Below are 22,791 nucleotides of genomic sequence, written 5' to 3' on the forward strand. Positions count from 1 at the left end.
CGAAACAGCATGAGAATTCATTCATGTTATCAGCTCTTAGTCAACCTGCTGTTTCAATAAAGTGTGGCGGAAGAAAGGTTGTTATAACAATATCCTGTCGCTAGCAATAATGCAGTAACTGTTGGTTGGAAAGCTGCCAATATCCTTGCCGAACAGCTTTAATTATTAATAAACTGGCAGGATCATGACAATAGGTGGTGATGCTGCGGAACAGCTGTGTGGAACGCCTGACTGGTGACACACGCTGGCTGATTGGGAACTGTAGTTTACCTAATAAATACCCTGCTTATATACACCTGCAAATAATTTAAGCACCGATCCTTTGTATTCACAGTCTGTGACTTGAGCCATTGGGTCCAGTCAGCTCAGCTTATAAAAGTCCATATGATAAACATGGAAAAGCATGATGCTAAGAGTCAAGTTGGACCAGTTGACTCAATAGGTTTGGTCACAGACTGTTTTCAAATGTTATGAACATCCGGGTATCTTTGGGAAATATCTACAGGTGCGATTGACCTTATTTTGATAAATGTTGAAACATGGTATCGCTACAAAGAGGATATAAGAACACTGGATGTTGTTCCCCGATGATGACAAGCACTGGGTCTTATTGTGGGATGCGGAAAGGAATCATTGTTGTGAGGGTAGTCGGCCATAAAACTGTTACAAAATGGTCAACAGACCCAATTTCTGGATTTCAATATGAGTTGGTCACTTTGCAAACAAAAACGAATAATTTTTATCAGAAAATAAATACTGGATATGATTTTGAAATGTTGTTGTTTTGTATTGAAATATGTAGTTAGCGGTGCTTAATTATATTCCAGGTGTATGTGAAATAATTGGATTGTCCATGTACACAGACAAAGGGCCAGGTACAGACAGTTCAGACGTTATCCATCATAGTAATTATTCACCATGTACATATCTGCATTTCTGCTCAGTTCAATTGCTTGTAGATTGGCTGATCATCATCCCAATGTTTTTCAATGTTGCTCATGATAGAGACCACTGTGTTGCTTGCTGGGTTGTAATAGGTCCCCAGGAGCCTATGGTTGACTTAATGGTGGGGTGGTCAGACTCGATGACATGGTTGATGGCGGGTTATCGTGTCCGGACAGCGTGGATTGTTGCTTATAATATCAATCACTAGTTTGTCTGATTGAAACTGGATTATTTACTCCGATAATATGGTAACTAACCTCTATGATTTTGACCACTGACATCAATGGTTACCAAAACTTACATTCATAAGAAAATTGAAAACCGTAGTATCTAATTGGGCAATTTTAGAAAGACTTTGTCAAATCAATGAGTGAGTATGGCTTTATGACGCTTTTAGCAGGGACACAGCTTGGGACACCAGAAAATGGGCTTCACCCATTCTACCCATCTGGGTAATCTAACCCGGGTAATCAGCGTGAAGAGCCAACGCTTTAACCACTCGGCTACCCCTCAAATCAATGAACAATGATATTGTCTCTTGGTAAAAATTGTAAAATTCCATAATCTTCTGGTGGTGTAAATATAAGGAAAGTGACTAGGCAACACCAGACTTTTTTTTTACTGATAACAGGACAAGAAAAGAACAGGCTTTGATGCTTATCATTACGTTATTGCCCTTAATGAAATGTTATATACAATGTAATACCTCTGAAACTATAATCAAATCCCAATTTGATCAAAAGAATGATGTTTTCCTAGTTTGCCTGCCAAGGACACTTGAAATTCTTAATAAATCATTTTATGCTGTCTCTATGACTTTGAAATATATACTACTCAAAAGAAGTTAAAGAAAAAAACATTATTTTTCATATGTGGTCAGGTGTTTTGATTGGTATACCGTATTCGACGTAATAAGTGCCCACGGCGATATTTGCTATAATATTGGCTAGTGAACAATCCCAATTAGCACCCCTCCCGATTGATCAATGTACACAAGACTTATTTATTCACATATAATACACACTCGTGTGTTATATGCAACGTTAATTATGGGCAATTAAATTCTGGAAAAATATATCTGTCGTATATAAACATTTCAGGTTGTCAGCATAAACCACAAAATTTATCTTTCAACTCTGTTTTTTTCACAAAAATATTATTCTAAAAATTCAGTTCTATTCGAATACAGTATGTGCTGATACAACCGTGACTTTCTACAGTCGCACTTCTTATTAGGTGCAATATGGTATGGTAACATCGGACCAACTCATGGAAGATCAGAAGGAATTACCCATATCAGCATCCTATTTCCGTGCCATTTAATTAATATGTATGTGTGATTGCTGCTTGGGAAAGCCATGAGAGGATGTCCATGTAATTGAATATGCTCTGTTGTTGCAGTCAGCGTCATTCTTTGTCAGATTGCGGGTGACACCAGCTGTTTGTGATGCATGATGGGATAAAGGTTATGTTAATTCCTGGTTCGTGTGCTGTGATTACAAAAGCTTTTATGACTTGCTGTGTATGTGATGTGGAAGCTAATTACAGGTGAAGTTTTCATGAATGAAATATTTTATGTGTATATACCATATGCATCTGTGAAGAATGGCAATTAGACCTCAAAGTTGTTTGTTTGTTTGGTGGTCATAATGAATTATTGTTTGGCTTTTAAATATTGGTGTCCTTGATGGTAATCATCTGGAATAAGGGGGGAAGCTGGAATAACTAACAAGCTGCGTCAGGTGTGCACTATACAGTATCTGTGCACTGTACAGTAGCTGCGTCAGGTGTGCAATGTACAGTAGCTGCGTCAGGTGTGCACTGTACAGTAGCTGCGTCAGGTGTGCAATGTACAGTGCCTGCGTCAGGTGTGCACTGTACAGTACCTGCGTCAGGTGTGCACTGCACAGTAGCTGCGTCAGGTGTGCACTGTACAGTACCTTGGTCAGGTGTGCACTGTACAGTGCCTGCGTCAGGTGTGCACTGTACAGTGCCTGGGTCAGGTGTGCACTGTACAGTACCTGGGTCAGGTGTGCACTGTACAGTACCTGCGTCAGGTGTGCACTGTACAGTACATGCGTCTGGTGTGCACTGTACAGTACCTGCGTCTGGTGTGCAATGTACAGTACCTGCGTCAGGTGTGCACTGTACAGTACCTGCATCAGGTGTGCACTGTACAGTACCTGCGTCTGGTGTGCACTGTACAGTACCTTGGTCGGGTGTGCACTGTACAGTACCTGCGTCAGGTGTGCACTGTACAGTACCTGCGTCTGGTGTGCACTGTACAGTACCTGCGTCTGGTGTGCACTGTACAGTACCTGCGTCAGGTGTGCACTGTACAGTACCTGCATCAGGTGTGCACTGTACAGTACCTGCATCAGGTGTGCACTGTACAGTACCTGCATCAGGTGTGCACTGTACAGTACCTTGGTCAGGTGTGCACTGTACAGTACCTGCGTCTGGTGTGCACTGTACAGTACCTGCATCTGGTGTGCACTGTACAGTACCTGCGTCTGGTGTGCACTGTACAGTACCTGCGTCTGGTGTGCACTGTACAGTACCTTGGTCGGGTGTGCACTGTACAGTACCTGCGTCAGGTGTGCACTGTACAGTACCTGCGTCTGGTGTGCACTGTACAGTACCTGCGTCTGGTGTGCACTGTACAGTACCTGCGTCAGGTGTGCACTGTACAGTACCTGCATCAGGTGTGCACTGTACAGTACCTGCATCAGGTGTGCACTGTACAGTACCTGCATCAGGTGTGCACTGTACAGTACCTTGGTCAGGTGTGCACTGTACAGTACCTGCGTCTGGTGTGCACTGTACAGTACCTGCTTCTGGTGTGCACTGTACAGTACCTGCGTCTGGTGTGCACTGTACAGTACCTGTGTCAGGTGTGCACTGTACAGTACCTGCATCAGGTGTGCACTGTACAGTACCTGCATCAGGTGTGCACTGCACAGTACCTGCGTCAGGTGCCTGTGTGAGTTGTTGGTGGTGAAGCTTCACATTCCCTAAAATAAGCCAGCAGGCATCTGGAAGGCTAATTATCTCCCACTAATCAGCCTACTGCACTGCCAGCCAGGGAGCTATAGGAAACATTCCTCCTTCATTCATCTTGGCTCAGACTGAAATAGTTGTGGTTTGATTAATTCATTCAGCATCACCATGTGGCCGTCACTCGTCACTCCTCTTTGTGTGTAGAAATACACCGTGGTCAGGGCATGTGTCCGTCACTCCTCCGTGTGTAGAAATACACCGTGGTCAGGGCATGTGTCCGTCACTCCTCCGTGTGTAGAAATACACCGTGGTCAGGGCATGTGTCTGTCACTCCTCCGTGTGTAGAAATACACCGTGGTCAAGGCATGTGTCTGTCACTCCTCCGTGTGTAGAAATACACCGTGGTCAGGGCATGTGTCTGTCACTCCTCCGTGTGTAGAAATACACCGTGGTCAAGGCATGTGTCTGTCACTCCTCCGTGTGTAGAAATACACCGTGGTCAAGGCATGTTCCCATCACTCCTCTCTGTGTAGAAATACACCGTGGTCAGGGCATGTGTTCGTCACTCCTCTCTGTGTGTAGAAATATACCGTGGTCAGGGCATGCGGCCATCACTCCTCTCTGTGTAGAAATACACCGTGGTCAGGGCATGGGCCCATCACTCCTCTCAGTGTAGAAATACACCATGGTCAGGACATGCGGCCATCACTCCCCTCTGTGTAGAAATACACCATGGTCAGGGCATGTTCCCATCACGCCTCTCTGTGTGTAGAAATACACCGTGGTCAGGGCATGTTACCATCACTTCTCTCTGTGTAGAAATACACCATGGTCAGGACATGTGTCCGTCACTCCTCCGTGTGTAGAAATACACCGTGGTCAGGGCATGTTCCCATCACGCCTCTCTCTGTGTAGAAATACACCGTGGTCAGGGCATGTGCCCATCACTCCCCCATGTGTAGAAATACACCATGGTCAGGGCATGTTCCCATCACTCCTCTCTGTGTAGAAATATATCGTGGTCAGGGCATGTGCCCATCACTCCCCTCTGTGTAGAGATACACCGTGGTCAGGACATGCGGCCATCACTCTTCTCTGTGTAGAAATACACCGTGGTCAGGGCATGGGCCCATCACTCCTCTGAGTGTGGAAATACACCATGGTCAGGACATGCGGCCATCACTCTTCTCTGTGTAGAAATACACCATGGTCAGGACATGCGGCCATCACTCCTCTCTGTGTAGAAATACACCGTGGTCAGGGCATGGGCCCATCACTCCCCTCTGTGTAGAAATACACCGTTGTCAGGGCATGGGCCCATCACTCCCCTCTGTGTAGAAATACACCGTGGTCAGGACATGCGGCCATCACTCTTCTCTGTGTAGAAATACACCGTGGTCAGGACATGCGGCCATCACTCTTCTCTGTGTAGAAATACACCGTGGTCAGGACATGCGGCCATCACTCTTCTCTGTGTAGAAATACACCATGGTCAGGGCATGGGCCCATCACTCCTCTCAGTGTAGAAATACACCATGGTCAGGGTAGGGCCCATCACTCCTCTCTGTGTAGAAATACACCATGGTCAGGGCATGGGCCCATCACTCCTCTCAGTGTAGAAATACACCATGGTCAGGGTAGGGCCCATCACTCCTCTCTGTGTAGAAATACACCGTGGTCAGGACATGTGGCTATCACTCCTCTCTGCATGGGCTCCTCGATATTGTGTATATGGCGTGGGCTCCTCGATTTTTGTATATTGTTTGGGCTCGCCATTATTGTGTATATCCCATGGGCTCTTCAGTATTGTGTATATCCTGTAGGCTCTGCGATATTGTGTATATCCTGTGTGCTCTTTGGGATTGTGTATGTCGCATGCCCACCTCGATCTTGTGTATATCACATTGACTTCTCGATATTGTGTACATCACATGGACTTCTCGATATTGTGTATATCACATGGACTTCTCGATATTGTGTATATCCATGGGCTCCACAATATTGTGTATCTCCCGTGGGCTCCACAATATTGTGTATATAGCGTGGACTTCTCGATATTGGGAATATTGCGTGGGTTCCTCAATATTGTGTATATCCTGTAGGCTCCGTGATATTGTTTATGTCCCCCAGGCTCCCTGATATTGTGTATATCGTTTGGGCTCTCCTGTATTGTGTATATCCCGTGGGCTCCACAATATTGTGTATATAGCGTGGACTTCTCGATATTGTGAATATTGCGTGGGCTCCTCAATATTGTGTATATCCTGTAGGCTCCGTGATATTGTTTGTCCCCCAGGCTCCCTGATATTGTGTATATCGTTTGGGCTCTCCTGTATTGTGTATATTGCATGGGCTCCAGCATATTGTGTATATGCTGCTACAGGACACTTGAGTTCATGCAGATAGAAGATCTCTGAGAGCTACATACACCCTGGAGTGGATCCAGCTATCTCCTGTTGAGCCTGAATGAGTCCAGTGTTCAAAGAAAGCGAAAAGGGGATTAAATTCAACATGAAAAATAAAATAAAACTTGGATGCTTGGCAATTATTTTGAAGTTTCTCATGTTGAAAACATTTTCCAAAGCTGTTGTTTGTAAGGGGCATGATAAGTGTCTGTGACTCCTGTTAAGTTTAAGCTGATGAATACCAAGCATGATGTACACATTTTTCAAGGCACAAGTATTTTAAACAAGGGCTTGTGAGACGGATGAACACAAAGCGCTGGGGGCAGGGGTTTGAAGGGTTAATCTCCTGAGTTTATAAGCATGGCCTCCTCTTTGTGTGACGTGAGTGTGCAAACAGGTGCATCAATAGCAAGATGGTGGAACATTATTAAATCTGTCCACTATCTCCAACAGCTGATCAGCTCTTTGTAACACCCTCTGTGTGCTGTGAAAGGATGGGTAGGTTAATCTTGTAGCTTTAAGAGTAAATCTCTTCATTATGTTTTGTGCCTAGATAAACATGCAGTTTGTTGTGGAGGTGTGCTAGTTTCAAAGGGACACAATTACCGTAATAGTTCTATTAATATCAACAGAAAAAGCAGGCTTCACACAGGCTTGGAGAGTTCTGATTTTAAATTTGGACTTTAAAAGACCCTGAAATAAATAACCCAAAAAGTAGGGATACTTATTTTTATTTTGAATTCAGTTAAATACTTGAATAAGATGTGTTCATTGTTTATAACCAAAGAGTTATGCGCCTTCAAACGATCTGCATATATTTCCAAATATTAAGAAATTTGTTACAATGTATAATTTGCATGACCTTGAATCTTTTGGGGGATCCTGAAAATGTCCTTGAAAATATCATGTGTTGTGCCTTAAATTCTGTATGAACCATGAAAAAGGAACAATGTGATTAAACATAAATCATTTGGCTAAATTTCTTCATAGGTAGAAGGCCAATTCAGTTATTCCACCAGCCAGGGATTGTTCTTTCCCTCCACAATTGACTAGCCCATTGACACTTTTACTAGCCTCGGGATGGTGGGCTAGCATGTCTGCTGTAACGAATCAAAGGATATGATGGAGGTCTGTCACGAATACACAAAGTGACAAATATGATTCGAATCACGAATATGAGGTAACAGATATGAATATTTATTCATGAATACATTGTACCACTTTTTAATCAGATCGTACATTAACAGGGTTAAATTGTGTACTTCAGTACGGATATACTGACATTGTAATCCGGTGTTACATGCTCACGGTAATGTCTTTGTGTTGGGGAAAGAACATTAAAATTCATTGTAGGCATGTATTATGTGAACCCACTTCTACACAGCTGTATTTTTTTGGGGAAAAGTTTGCTATGTACTCTGAGACAATACGGTATCTGTCCCAGCATCAGCTGATCAATAGAAGGACTCTTTATGGAGTCAGTGTTGCAGAACAATGTCACAGGATATGTCAGGTTACATGCCAACAACATGCATAGTTTTTATGAAATTTCAAATAAAAGGCGGGCACGGGTGGCCCAGTCGTCTAAGGTGCTGCGATTCATGGTGCAGAGTTGCGTCCCTTGGGCACGCCAGAAACCTATGATTGTGGTTCGAATCCCGGTTCACCACAATCATGTTTCTAGGTTTGTCAGCACCACACCTGTGCTCATGGATTTCACCGAAGTGTTAAACGTCTTAGACCTGCATCACTTCGGGCTTTTCTCCCACATTAAGCTGACACGCCGTGATATAACTGTAATACTGTTAAAAGTGGCGTTCAACCCAACTCACTCACTCAAATACAAAATCTGACAGTTTGTTTATTTGGACCTTCAAAAGTTTAAAAGATGAAGTCGCAAAGCATGGTTACGTCTTCATCTTCAGAATACAGGCATTGATGTAGATGGTCCCATCATACACTCACTCACCCACTCACTCACTCACTCACTCACTCACTCACTCACTCACTCACTCACTCACTCACTCACTCACTCACTCACTCACTCACTCACTCACTCACAATGTTAATGCCCATTCTAGCCATCCAAAGCTAATACTGCAATGTCCCTAAAGATTACATAAAACCACGCTTACTGAATGGTTTCACAGTGAGTGAGACAGATGTCACTTAAAGATCTTTGGACAATATTTGCCTTCAGCTTTACCCAGGACTATGTTCAGTGTCACAGCCCAATTAGACAGGTGTTAAGTGGTGGACCTGAGGGCCAGTGTGTGTCTTGTTTCTCGATCAACACAGAGGTGGTGCTTGGATGAGAGAACCCGGACTCCTGTCAGGGGTCACCAGGCAGAAGAAGCCTGTTTAAGCCACTAACATAAAATAAACAGGAAGGCCCCCTCTCTTCTCCCCAACCTTGGAGCCCGCCTGCCTGTCACAGGGCTCCTCCTCCAGGGCCCTTCACATGCTGCCGCCATGTTACCTAGCTCTGTCCATGCCAATGCAGGGCACTAGGATTACACTCAAATTGAGGGAATGATGTTTCTGCTGTGGCTTTTATTTGGGACCAGGTTGTTGCCATCAGTTTGAATATGGAAATGATGAAGGCTATTGAACTTTTTGTGGTTTCATATGAGGATGTAATAGGTTACTAATTGCTCTAGTTTCTTGTTGACTTGTTTACTTACATTTAGGTCATGTCTGCAATATGAAATAATGCCTGTCCCCCATGCTTGTCTTGAGGAGAAACAGGGAATATGAGTATCCGGTGGCCAAAATGGAGGCGGGTTATTGGTGGGTGTCACCAGGGTGCACCATGATTGTTATGAGAAGAGACAGGGAATATGAGTATCCGGTGGCCACAATGGAGGCGGGGTATTGGTGGGTGTCACCAGGGTGCACCATGATTGTTATGAGAAGAGACAGGGAATATGAGTATCCGGTGGCCACAATGAAGGCGGGGTATTGGTGGGTGTCACCAGGGTGCCCCATGATTGTTATGAGAAGAGACAGGGAATATGGGTATCTATGGGTAGTTTGGTGGCCACTTTAGTGGCTAAGGCGTTAGGTGGTCACACTGGAGACCTTGGTTAATTCCTTTCAATTGTGTAATAACTCTTGTTCTTGATGCCTCCAGACAATACAGGCAATCTGTTTCACTTTCTCTTGCTGTCTCTTCACACACTCAATACACTCACTCACCCAACTATTCGACTACTCAACCAACTTATCTCTCATCCAACCCCACCCACTCTTTAGCCTGGTCCAGTGATTCCTGATAACTGCATAGTAAAACAACATTCACACATTGACTTCTCAACTCACTCACTTGCCCCATGACAAACACGTCCTCTCACTCACTCACTCTCTCACTCTCACTCACTCACTCGGGTTAGAATTTGTCCTAGTATTTGTGAGAGGTGACTAACGGGCTCAGATGTTTAGACTCACTGACATGGTGTATCCATCTTATTGTATCCCAAATGCGTAGATCAATGCTCATAATGTCAGTCACTGGATTGTCAGACTCGATTGGTTACAGACTGCTGTCATGTGGCTGGAATATGATTATTGCTTAGTGCGATATTAAACAACAACAAAAACACTGACTCACTCACTCACTCTATGTAGATCGCACCACTGTGAAGAATGAAGTTTATCATACTCTTGCAGCTGTTGAGGAAGTTCTCCACAAGAGCATATTAGTGATGACTTGTGGCCAATTCCTATTGATGTAGTGTTGTAAATCCTACCTAGGGGCAGACTTGGGGGCTAAATTTGAGTTTCCTCGTCTCCTCCATCCACCAAGAGAAACATTCACAGGATATGTTGAATTGTAACACATGTCCATGTAGAACAGTATATTTCTTGCTTGTTTACTACCCCGAGATAAGGAGACCCCCATGGGCCCAGTGTGTACTGCTCAAAGGGACCGCCTTCATTGGCCTGTACATGAAGCACCATGCTCACTGGTTGAAGTACACACGTTTGTTTACAAATACCCATTCTTACGAGTTTGTTAGTAGCTGCACATCCTGTGTAGAAATGTCACCCAGCTGCCCATTTCTGCCCCGAACATCATGTAGGGAAGCCCCACTCCACAAATCTGGCTCCATCAACCATATTGCTAACACATGCTCACTACCATGCAGGTACAACATCAGCTGGGGCTTCTTCAATCCACTAGTGCTCACTGTTGTGACTTGCTCTGCAGATTTACTTCCCTTAGTCATACCAGGATCAGTGGTTTTCGGTTTTCGGATCTCAGATTCTTGTTGATTATCGTTCTTGGTTTGTCAGCACCATTTCTATTTTTATCTTCTTGAGATTTTAACAAGTCAATGAAAGGTCATTTAAGCTGGTGTTAAACCCTATTTCCTTTCTCACTCGCTCATTTAATGGTATGGCTTTTGGGTTGTATTCTTCTGAAGATTAACACACAGACATCCCGGTACCCAATGCTTGAAAGAGCTGAAGAAGTTGATGATGAGGTGGTCACAATGGCCATGAAGTATGGACATCTTTAAAGAAAACAATCTGTCAACCTTGAATAGTGCGGCTGCTTGTCAGCTCTGACCATCCATTTTGGATCACACAAGACAATGTGAGTCACTGGTCACACTAGACAATGTGGGTCATTGGTCACACAAGACAATATGAGTCACTGGTCACACTAGACAATGTGAGTCACTGGTCACACAAGACAATGTGAGTCACTGGTCACACTAGACAATGTGGGTCACTGGTCACACAAGACAATGTGAGTCACTGGTCACACAAGACAATGTGGGTCACTGGTCACACTAGACAATGTGAGTCACTGGTCACACTAGACAATGAGAGTCACTGGTCACACTAGACAATGTGGGTCACTGGTCACACTAGACAATGTGGATCACTGGTCACACTAGACAATGTGGGTCACTGGTCACACTAGACAATGTGGATCACTGGTCACACTAGACAATGTGGGTCACTGGTCACTAGACAATGTGGATCACTGGTCACACTAGACAATGTGGGTCACTGGTCACACTAGACAATGTGGGCCACTGGTCACACTAGACAATGTGGGCCACTGGTCACACTAGACAATGTGGATCACACAAGACAATGTGGGTCACTAGTCACACAAGACAATGTGGGTCACTGGTCACACTAGACAATGTGGGCCACTGGTCACACTAGACAATGTGGGTCACTGGTCACACTAGACAATGTGGGTCACTGGTCACACTAGACAATGTGGATCACTGGTCACACTAGACAATGTGGGTCACTGGTCACTAGACAATGTGGATCACTGGTCACACTAGACAATGTGGGTCGCTGGTCACACTAGACAATGTGGGCCACTGGTCACACTAGACAATGTGGGCCACTGGTCACACTAGACAATGTGGATCACACAAGACAATGTGGGTCACTGGTCACACTAGACAATGAGAGTCACTGGTCACACTAGACAATGTGGGTCACTGGTCACACTAGACAATGTGGATCACACAAGACAATGTGGGTCACTGGTCACACTAGACAATGAGAGTCACTGGTCACACTAGACAATGTGGGTCACTGGTCACACTAGACAATGTGGATCACACAAGACAATGTGGGTCACTGGTCACACTAGACAATGTTGGCCACTGGTCACGCCACAAACCCAACCCTCACTCACTCTCACCATTCTGCAGAATAAGTTACCAAACCAACTCCCGATAAACAAGTTTCTTGCACCTGTTCACCTACAAGTGATGTTAAACCTCATTTTGTGGAAAATGCTATTCATCCTAGCCTTGTTTTAGAGAGGAGTGCCCCTTTAAATGTTAGGTCCCCTTCAGATTGTACACAGAATTATTACAGATATATTACGTGAACTCTAAACATCAGAAACGACACATTTGCTTAACAAGATATCCACATGTCTGTCATGAAAGGTAATTTGTCTGTGTGCTTTTCTAACAACTAGAACATGTTGCTAAGTGTAAATATAGTTTGTTTCACATGTAAAACAGGAGGAAATTAAGTCAATTAATTCAGATAATAAAAATGTCTTAATTCCCATTTGTCATTAAGACATGGCCCATTGTTCCAGGTGTGGGGAAGGCACCCTGCGGTCATGACAACATGAAATGCTTGTGGGAAAACAAACTTAGCTGAAATATGACAGGCTGATGTAGTGGGACAATGAATAAAACGGACAGTTTTGAAAATTTATTGCTGGAATAATAATGTGAGTTATGCTGTTCTCATTGATTTAAAAGGGTTGAAATCTAGCATTTTAAACTTAACACTCCCGTGGATATTCTGGGATTGGATTTGTCCACAGCGACCTATGCTGGATGTAAGTGGCGACCAAATGGATCAGGTGACGACCCCCCCAAAAGTGACTGGGCAGATGGCATGTCACTACCGAAAAAAATGTGGATTGTTGCTCACAATATCAGTCAGTGGGATAGCCTCATAGTGAAAGCGTTCACTCATCATGCCGAAGACCCAGGTTTGATTCCCCACATGAGTACAATGTGTGAAACCTGTTTCTGGTGTCCCCCACCGTGATATTGCTGGAATAATACTAAAAGTAGCGTAAAACTATATTCACTCACTCACTCACTCACTCACTCACTCACTCACTCACTCACTCACTCACTCACTCACTCACTCACTCACTCACTCACTCACTCACTCACTCACTGCCATGTTTTTACTGGAATATTGCTAAAAGCTGCATAAAACTCAACTCACTCTCTCACTCTTCTTTAAATGTGAGGAATACCCCTTTAAGACTTCAGTTGGTGTCATTGACATATTCAATTCCTCCCAATAAAAACAATGTGTGTACGTAATGGGGTTTGTTTCTTTGCAAGCAGGATTGTCGTCACAGCTTAAAAGAACCCGTCAAAACATTCCTCTCACATGACTTCTTTCATGTCTATCTTTTATGTACAAACCTGACTGGAGCCCCCAGAGTGGGGCGTGCCATTTGTAACTGGCAATGTGAATAATCATGGAGCCAGACAGTTCATTCATAATCGAGGGGAAGTAGGTTACTGTGTCACTTTCATCTCTGAAGCTCAGATCCTGGCAAATGCTTGGCTAACCTTGGTCATGGGTGGCAATGACACTAATTTGCAGATGGTTTGTTAATCAGTTAACTGTCTTGTGCATATTTTGTAGACAAAACATGCAAACAGATGGCTCTTAGGATGACACGATACAAATTTGAGCTGCATTGACTATTTCATGGAAGAGAAAATGGACAAGATTATAAGATAAGGTATCTTGTATAATTTTTAAAAATGGAAGCAGAACGCCAAGATGGCCGGAAAATAACTTTTAAATTTCGATATGTTTGAATGTTTTGAAGTTATTATCATATAGAAATTATTTACACACTCAATAAATTACACTTTTGCAAAACAAAGATGTTTCAATTCAATAAATAAAAAACACAACTCATTGTTAATTAATGAGAGTTAATAATATCAGTTTTACAAAAGAAATGACTTACTATTTTGCACCAACCTTCACCTCAAAAGAAATATCAAAAATGTGCAACAATGTTGACGTAAGACATCACAACCCGTGATCAACTTTTACAAAATGGCATGTCCACTATCTGTCAGTATCTGGCATTTTACGATGGGACTTCTGTTGATTCAGGGATCGTACATACATAAATGTGTCATGTAAGTAATCAGAAACATTCTGACAATCGTCATGTGATAGGTGCCTCATAACTGGCTCACATGAAACATGATTTTGTAAACATTGTCCAGTATGCGGAAAGTTGGCTTCAACATTTGTGTTTGCATATTTCAAAACATTCGAAACGATTCTTTGGTTATCGGCGATGTTTCCGAATGATCATTGGTGATTTTGATTGAAAAAAAAGATACCCATGATCACTTATATGCTAGTTTTGAAAATTAATTTTCTGAGTAAATAACCGATTTTGGGATTTCAAAACATACACGAAAGTAAACTGTGAATGGTGATTTAGTAATGTGTCAAAGATGGCAAGATTAACAATGTTCCTAATTTTCAGGTAATTTTCAGTAATTTTGCTTTGCTTAAAATGACAGTGGAAAATCCTACGTGTATTTTTTTTTTTTGACTTAACAGTGAGGGTTAAAGAGGAGGGACAATGTATAGAGATCTATGTTCCTGTGGCATCCAGGGGCTTAATGCAATTACATGTATGTAAATAAGTGTTTCAGTGAAACATTGTGTGCAAAAGAAATGTTTATTTATTGTCCTATAGTGCTGATCCTCAAGAACGTGGTAAGCAGGGGAGACAAGAGAGAAATGTTCACCTCGGGGATTCCCCATGAAAAGTAGTTCTTGTAAAAAATTGTGTAAATGGCAATAGGTGAAGTTATACTTTTAAACATCACTTTTTATCCCCCTGGCATATAATGCAGGAGGATATAGCTATGGGCATGTCCGTCCGTCCGTCTATCTGAATCGTTTCCAGAGCAGAACTCGAAAACCGTTTAATATTTCTTCATCAAACTTTGCATTTATATCACATAAGTGGTGAAGTTGTGCCTTTTGCTATTTAGGAATTTTAGGAATTTTAATTTTTTACGTTTACATGGCAACAAATTGGACTTAGGTTCTATAAGGGTGGTGTTCGTTTCCGGAGCGTAACTCAAAAACTGTTAAATACTTTCTTACAAAACTTTGCATGTCACAAGTTGAGGTGTTTGGAGACTTTGTTTTTGGAGACTAGCTGGGACTCCCTGTTTGCCCAAGTTTAGTTCCCATGACAACGTCTCGTTACTCACTAAGGAGCTAGTAGCCATTGTAACCCTGAACTATACCAGATTCACTCATATTCAGTGGTATTGGGTGGTTGAGAACATGATATTTTTATCTTACTTTTTCATAACCAAATTTGAAAGAAGAAAAATCATCACAAACCAGGATTTAAAAAAAAAAGAAGTAAAAGTGAAGTGGACTTTTTAAAGACAATGTAAGATCCAGTATTGGATGATATCCCTTGATGTACCCAAGTGTGGCAGGATTCTGGGCTACAGTTGCACGTGTGAGCGTCGAGCTAGTTACACACACCTGTGTGTACCTTGCCTAGCAGCGCCCCCTGTTGGTGGTCAGTGTAAACATCCAGCTTACGCAAGTCATGTTTACAGTCCTCTAGTGACAATTTAAGTTTCACCTCACTGTCAAATCTTGGATTGTTGTTGCTCTTAGGAATTGCAATCTATGGCATCGACACCTGAGATTATTGCATTAACGTCCCTTCTTGAAAGCGGGTGGAGAATTGTATGAGGGAGATTACATCCTTGGTATGGCACACACGTGGCAGAGGGGGGATGGGGGTGGTGTGGGGAGGGGGGTTACGTAGGGACCCTGAAGTGGTACGATCAGGACAAGGCTTCTTGGTCTGGAAGCCATGGCAAGGCTTACACACACAGAATCAGATAGATACAGGGAAACAGAAGCCTCAGTTTGCAAAAATATAGATTTTCATCTCAGATTAAGTTAAACCTTTTGTACCTTCCTCAAGAAGTGAGTGAGTTTTTAACATAGCATTGACATATTTAAAGAGCTGTTCCTATTCAAATGAAATTATTGATGATTGGCCTATGACAGATGAATATTCCTACCTAGTATTCCTGTTCTCCATGTATGATTGATGTTCCCTTCAACTGGTCCCTTCACCCGACCCCTTTACCCGGCCCTTCACCCGACGACCCGTGAAGATTCCGGGGGAGAATAGGTCTTCAGCTACCCATGCTTGCCGTAAAAGGCGACTATGCTTGTCGTAAAAGGCGACTAACGGGATCGGGTGGTCAGGCTCGCTGACTTGGTTGATACATGTCATCGATCCCAATTGCATTGATCGATGCTCATGATATCAATCACTGGATTGTCTGGTCCTGACTCGATTATTTACAGACTGCCGTCATATAGCTGGAATATTGCTGAGTGCGGCGTTAAACAACAAACCAACCAACCAACTAACCCTTCACCCGGCCCTTCACCCAGCCCTTCATCCGCCTCTTTACCCTTCACCCAGCCCCTTCATCCCGCTATATTTCCACCTGTTCCACTTCTCCACCGCCAGCACTAACCTCACCCCTCACCCCAATCCACCCTGTCAGAGCACTAACCCCCATCCCAATCCACCCGGTCAGAGCTCTAACCTCACCCCTCACCCGAATCCACCCTGTCAGAGCTCTAACCTCACCCCTCACCCCAATCCAACCTGTCAGAGCTCTAACCTCGCCCCTCACCCCAATCCACCCTGTCAGAGCTCTAACCTCACCCCTCACCCCAATCCACCCTGTCAGAGCTCTAACCTCACCCCTCACCCCAATCCACCCTGTCAGAGCTCTTACCTCACCTCTCACCCCAATCCACCCTGTCAGAGCTCTAACCTCACCCCTCACCCCAATCCACCCTGTCAAAGCTCTTACCTCACCCCTCACCCCAACCCAACCTGTCAGAGCTCTAACCTCACCCCTCACCCCAATCCACCCTGTCAGAGCTCTAACCTCACCCCTCACCCCAATCCCCCCTGTCAGAGCTCTAACCTCGCCCCTCACCCCTCACCCCAATCCACCCTGTCAGAGCTCTAACCTCACCTCTCACCCAATCCACCCTGTCAGAGCACTAACCCCCACCCCAATCCCCCCTGTCAGAGCTCTAACCTCACCCCTCACCCCAATCCACCCTGTCACAGCTCTTACCTCACCTCTCACCCAATCCACCCTGTCAGAGCACTAACCTCACCTCTCACCCAATCCACCCTGTCACAGCTCTAACCTCACCTCTCCCCCAATCCACCCTGTCAGAGCACTAACCCCCACCCCAATCCACCCTGTCTGGGCACTTACCTCACCTCTCACACAATCCACCCTGTCAGAGCACTACCCTTCCCCCACACCCCCGCCACCCTTCCTGGGCAGACTGCAGGTGTACTAAATGGGTGCTATGAGATTAGAGCTATTTGTGTGTTATTGGGGTGACACTGATCTGACGGGAGTATTCAGCCAACATGTTCCGTCCTGGGGTCCACCCTCACTACATCTACCTAGATTGTAATTTATGAGTTGTCAGAATGGGAGTTTGGAGGAACCAGGCACAGTAATGCCTGCCCAATGACTCCGTCACCTCGCGTTATGACGTCTATTGAAGAGGGCTGCCTGAAAAGGCATTAAATATTACATTAGTTGGATGCCAGGGTGGCTGAAAGCGGGGCAATATTTGTTCCAGTCAGACGGGGACGTTTAAGGTCACTCTAGTGTCAGCAGCTTCCCTTATCAAATTGATTTTCATTGAAAGACTTAGTTGTACGTTATAATTAAATTGTCAGGAAAATATTGCATTTTTGTCATGAAAAAAGCTGAGGTGTGGTGGTCGTGATCTTTGCACTGGTGTTGGTTGGGGTGGTGAGGATATGTACTGAGTTGACACCTGTGTGGGTCATTATGAAACGAACTTGTTAATTAGGTGTGAGCTGTCACATCATTTTGATCTACCCTAAGAAAAATCTATAAACCATGGATGAAAGCATATGGCCGGATTTCAATGAGAAGATCCATGATTCATCTGGAGCTGCTCAGGAGCCATTATTCAGACTGAATTCACAGTAAATGACAGTGAAAATTCCCAAATTGGAATTCCAATTTTCTCACTTCATGTTATTTAGTAATAACTAATGTTATGGCTTTGTTAAAGTGACTGGTATTTCACTGTCAATTTGGAGCAAAATAAGGATTGTCCTTCCAAAATTACCTGCCACATGCACTTAGTAGGGAATCCTGGATAAATCCCTTTAGGTTCCAAATTCCTTTAATGAATTTTGACATATTTTGACATTATTCATTTCATGGCCTGTCATAGGCCAACATGTACATTGTGTAAGTAATCTTCTGTTGTCTTATTAATAAACATTCTTAGAAAAAGAAATATAATTGTGTATGTGAAACTGAATAGTAAGGTTTTCAATACAATTTCATAATTTGACTTAAAATAATATGACTTGAGCAGAACACTATGGTAAGGTGTTTGTCTTGACCCTATCGTCCCGTGTGGGGATTCTGGCTTAGTTAGGCGCCTTGCAACGTATGTTTGTCGAGGCGACTTAATGGTCATGCTCAGTGCCTTGGTTGATGTAGTGTCATTTTATCCCCAACGACATGAGTGGTTGCTCATAATATCAATCAGTGGATTGTCTGGTAAGATGCAGGTTGACTTGATGACCATGATATACCCTGCCTAGACCATTTGCTTGAGGCTTCACTGGCGACGTGGAGATTGCCTCCGTAGTGTAGTTGAGAGAGTGTCCACCTGGAGAGCAGAAGGTCAGTGTTTCGATCCCTGGCTACATCTCTTAAAATTGGTACATGTTGTTACCCTGCCTGTAGTCAGCATTAAGGGGATAAACTATGGACTGGTTGGTTCAGAGTCAGGATACTGTGTCTAATAAGGGTGGATGGTATTATCAGTATATCACTAAACTGAGGTTAATTCTTTCCACTATATGTATCACAATATCATTTTTTTCATGCTTGATATATCCTGTGATTTCGAATAGTGATTTTTGTCATGTGTTTAATGTTAGATACTTGCCAAATACCTTTGCTGCCCCGCAGCATGCATCCGGGGCCCCAAGATGGCTGCGTATTTATTGACTGAGTAAACATTATGTTGTACCAGCATCTTGTTTTGTTCCATTTATGAACTTCAATTCATACCTTAATGTATCAGATTGCTTCAGAATTCAAAATTTAGAATTATACAATATGTCATGATACATATCGCAATACGACCTTCTGCAATGCAAAAACCTCAAAAACCTCAAAAACCCACCCCTACTGTATAAGTGGGGTGTCCATGTTAGGCTGTGGCACGGTCTCTCAGTAGGCTTGCACCTGCCATATATCTGGTCTAGTACAAGCAGCCACACACACACGTGCATGCACGTCGCTGCATGACTTATAAGTGCAATGATCTTGATATTAAATGCGACATTAAACCCCATTTCACTTCACCTGTCAACACGAGTAATAGTTACATACAGGCAGTATCACTTTCACTCACTCACTCACTCGCTCACTCACTCACTCACTCACTTTCTGGTTTTCAGGTGAAGGCACTGCCAGGGCTCGGCACAACGATTGATGTCATCCTGGTTGATGGAAAGATTAACGAGGGAGCCAGTGTTGTCTTGGCAGGAACTGATGGACCAATTGTCACCCAGATACGAGGTTTACTCATGCCTCAGCCAATGAAAGAACTCAGAGTGAAGGTAAGACAGTTCGACATCAGAAAAGATGTCCTTGCAGTTTGGGTTGTGGTTGGGTAGCCAAGTGGTTAAGGCATTCAGGAATACTCCCGAGGCCCCCGGGTTTGCTTCTTCTCATGGCTATGTAGACCCGTTCTTGGTGTACCCCATTGTGATATCCTCACGCACACCCTTGAATCAGGCCATTCAAGAAATAATAGTTGGGGGCATCAAAATTTATGTATGAGTTTTACACTTCCATGTTGGATGTCAAATTAGAAAGGAATTAGACAACATTGTGATTTACATGGACCAGGTATTGTTTGTGAGAGTATTGTGGAACTTGTTGACAGTGAAACCTATATTTACATGAATCTGCCACTCTAGTGCACTGGAGCAGCAGCTCTGCCCATCAAGATGTTATCTAGCGTGAGGTTCAACATGGATGAGGTCACAAGGCCATGTTAGCAGCAATCTTGATGATAAAACACAAAGCTTGCTCAGTCTGACATTGTTTGCTGTGTCAGCAACTTGTGATAAACGACTACTCTGATGACGGCTAGTTTGAAAAATGTCATGATCCAATCAGATTGCACTGCCCTTGGGTCACTTGACCTTGACCAATCACAATTCAGATTCGTGGTCATGTGAACCCTGTGGCACCTAGTCTTGGGGAGATTTCTAGACAATTACTGAACAGGAGAGTCACCTTTTGTTTTTACTTGTTGGTAATATAGTTGTCATGTAAAAAAATCTACTGTGTTCTGTGCACCTGTTACTTGACCTTAAAGAAGATTTACAGTAAACATTGGATTATATGTAACAATGAATGCTAAATGTGGAACTCTCCCATAGACATATGCCTCAAAATGCAAGAGAAACAAAATAGCATGTCCAGTCGGTTTCCATTTTCCTCCTCCCAGACATCGTGTAGAATAACTGAAAATCACTTCATTGTCATGTAGATTAATGCACTGTAAACGAAACATAATGGCGGACGTTCCTCCACTTTGACGTCACAGCTGCGGCATGTTTCAAGGGTTCCTCAAAACAATTTGTACAATAAACAACTTTATTGGAACATAACTTTTATTAATACACTGTTGCAATAATAAATGTAGACTTCACTCTGAGAAACAATATTTCTGGATTAGTGTAACTGTGTTACATGCATGTACTTATAAAAATACTACTCAAAAGAAGTTCCCTTTCATTTCAAAGTGACATGTCGTGATACAGAAATAGTGTTAAAGAGGGGTTAGACCCAACTCACTCACTCACCATCTCAGTTACCATCTGCTTAATGGCCCCTTGAAGATATTGACTGAAATATGGGTAGAAAGTGAAATAAGGGTACAATTGGTTGTTATGGATAAATAAATAACAACGCAGACAAATATCCTTCTGTTAAGGGTATATTAGCGCCCTCCACCTCTACCTTTTAAAATCAATTTGACTTAATAACAGAGTTAGGATAAACGAGCAAATCCCCAAATTGTTGTGAGAAGGCTTTATCCAAGTGTTACGGCCACCAGTGAACCCTGGTGCTCCTCTATTGTCAAGCCCAAGACTACTCCCTGTATTAACAAATCTTTGTTGGTCCGGACTTGCGGTCATACTGGACCTTTGTCGTTGAGTCCACTTTTGACAAATTGTAGAGGTATTTTGTGGGAGAGGCATCGGGTATATGACTGACTTATAATTAAATAGTCATTAAGCTGAATGGACGCAAAGGCAGCTAATCTCCACCATTCAGACAACAAACATCCTTTGGGAAGTTTCAGCTATTCATTTTAAGTTTCCGAAATATTTTATTTGTGAAGTAAGCACGGATAACAAACTCTGGGATGACCTGAATCTGATGTCAGTTGACCTTGAATGTAGTGGACAGGAGAGACACCTGTTGTAATGACATGCTTGTTTGAAGGCTCCAGTAGATGGGTACCGGTAGTTTAGGAGGGTTCTTGAATGGGTTTCACTGACCTTGTGACCGGGGATAAATATGAATGATACCGTATTTTCTAGAGTATTGTGTACACATTTATTCCAAAAATACACAGCTGTGTAGAAGGGGGTGCGCATTATACACGCCATAATGAGTTTTGATGTTTTTTCCACCCAACGCAAAGACATTACTGTGAGCACGTAACACTGGAAATACCATGTCAACAAATACATACTGAAGTACGCAAATTAATCTTGTAATTACACTGTCTGGATATAAAAAGTGTTCAATGTATATCTGGACTTATGTTTGTAACTTATTTCATTAATTTTATTTAAAATTCCTTTTAATATTGTTTTAATTAATTTCGGCGAAATCTTGTGAAGCGATCGGAAGATCGCACAAATCACTGTTATGCGGCAGCAACCACGGTCAAATTACCGCTATTGACGCCTTGAAATGAACTTTAGTTGACAGAGAATGGATACATATATCATAAATGCCATACTTTGACACGTTAAAAGTGATATTTGTTATAGTTTGACAAATCTATGTCAACATATAGTTCTCGCGATCATGTGCGCGGGAGCCTCATCGGTGACTGGTTAAATTGTTCCATGCGAAAAAAATAACTGGCAGTCGCAATCAGCTGCACCGAAGTGCTTTGCTTATTATTTTAAATATATTTGATTAAAGCTGCAACTAAAAAACCTTATATTGGAATATAATATTCCTGATAAAAAAAATAGTTTAGGATACAATTCATCCCGATCCTTGCATTAAAATCCTTTAAAGTTATATCATTGAGTAAGTTTTAACTGAATCATCGGTAATAATGTAATCTTTATCCTTCGATGTAAAACAATGCCTAGCAGAACAAAAAATCCAATTTAAACGGTAGAAACAACACGTCTGGTGATTTTTTATCTCAAATTTCAAATTTGTACTGACCAAGTTTCTTATCACCCATTCGTTTACCGGAGTTTGCTGAAGACGTGTGGTGTCATTTTTTTCTGTGCATAATATTCCCATTTTTTTTCAAAAATACTAAATACTACCCATTATACTTGGGTGCGTACTATACTCAAGAAAATACGGTAAATTCATCAGGAGGATTTTCTTTGTTGGTTCAACTGTTTTTCTTATTTGATAAAAAAATATCCATTTATTAACAGTGTTATTATATTAAAAATCAGATTGTCGTATGAATGGAGTTGATCAGATAGTTGTTCAGTTGATCTGTT

The 22,791-nt window shown here is 42.8% G+C and overlaps 1 protein-coding gene across 3 annotated transcripts in view; it reads left to right on the plus strand.

The window, feature by feature from the left end:
• The window catches only part of LOC124137459 (eukaryotic translation initiation factor 5B-like), a 130,024-nt gene that overhangs the window by 36,071 nt on the left and 71,162 nt on the right, over nucleotides 1–22,791 (plus strand). For all 3 annotated transcript variants that reach the window (XM_046503755.2, XM_046503757.2, XM_046503756.2), the window contains exon 19: nucleotides 19,465–19,626. In XM_046503755.2, the coding sequence (XP_046359711.2) occupies nucleotides 19,465–19,626 (162 nt within the window). The remainder of the gene's footprint in view (nucleotides 1–19,464; nucleotides 19,627–22,791) is intronic.

Source organism: Haliotis rufescens, unplaced genomic scaffold (genome assembly GCF_023055435.1).
Source record: "Haliotis rufescens isolate VD_foot unplaced genomic scaffold, xgHalRufe1.0.p SCAF_7, whole genome shotgun sequence".
In the NCBI taxonomy this organism is placed as follows: Eukaryota; Metazoa; Mollusca; class Gastropoda; order Lepetellida; family Haliotidae; genus Haliotis; species Haliotis rufescens.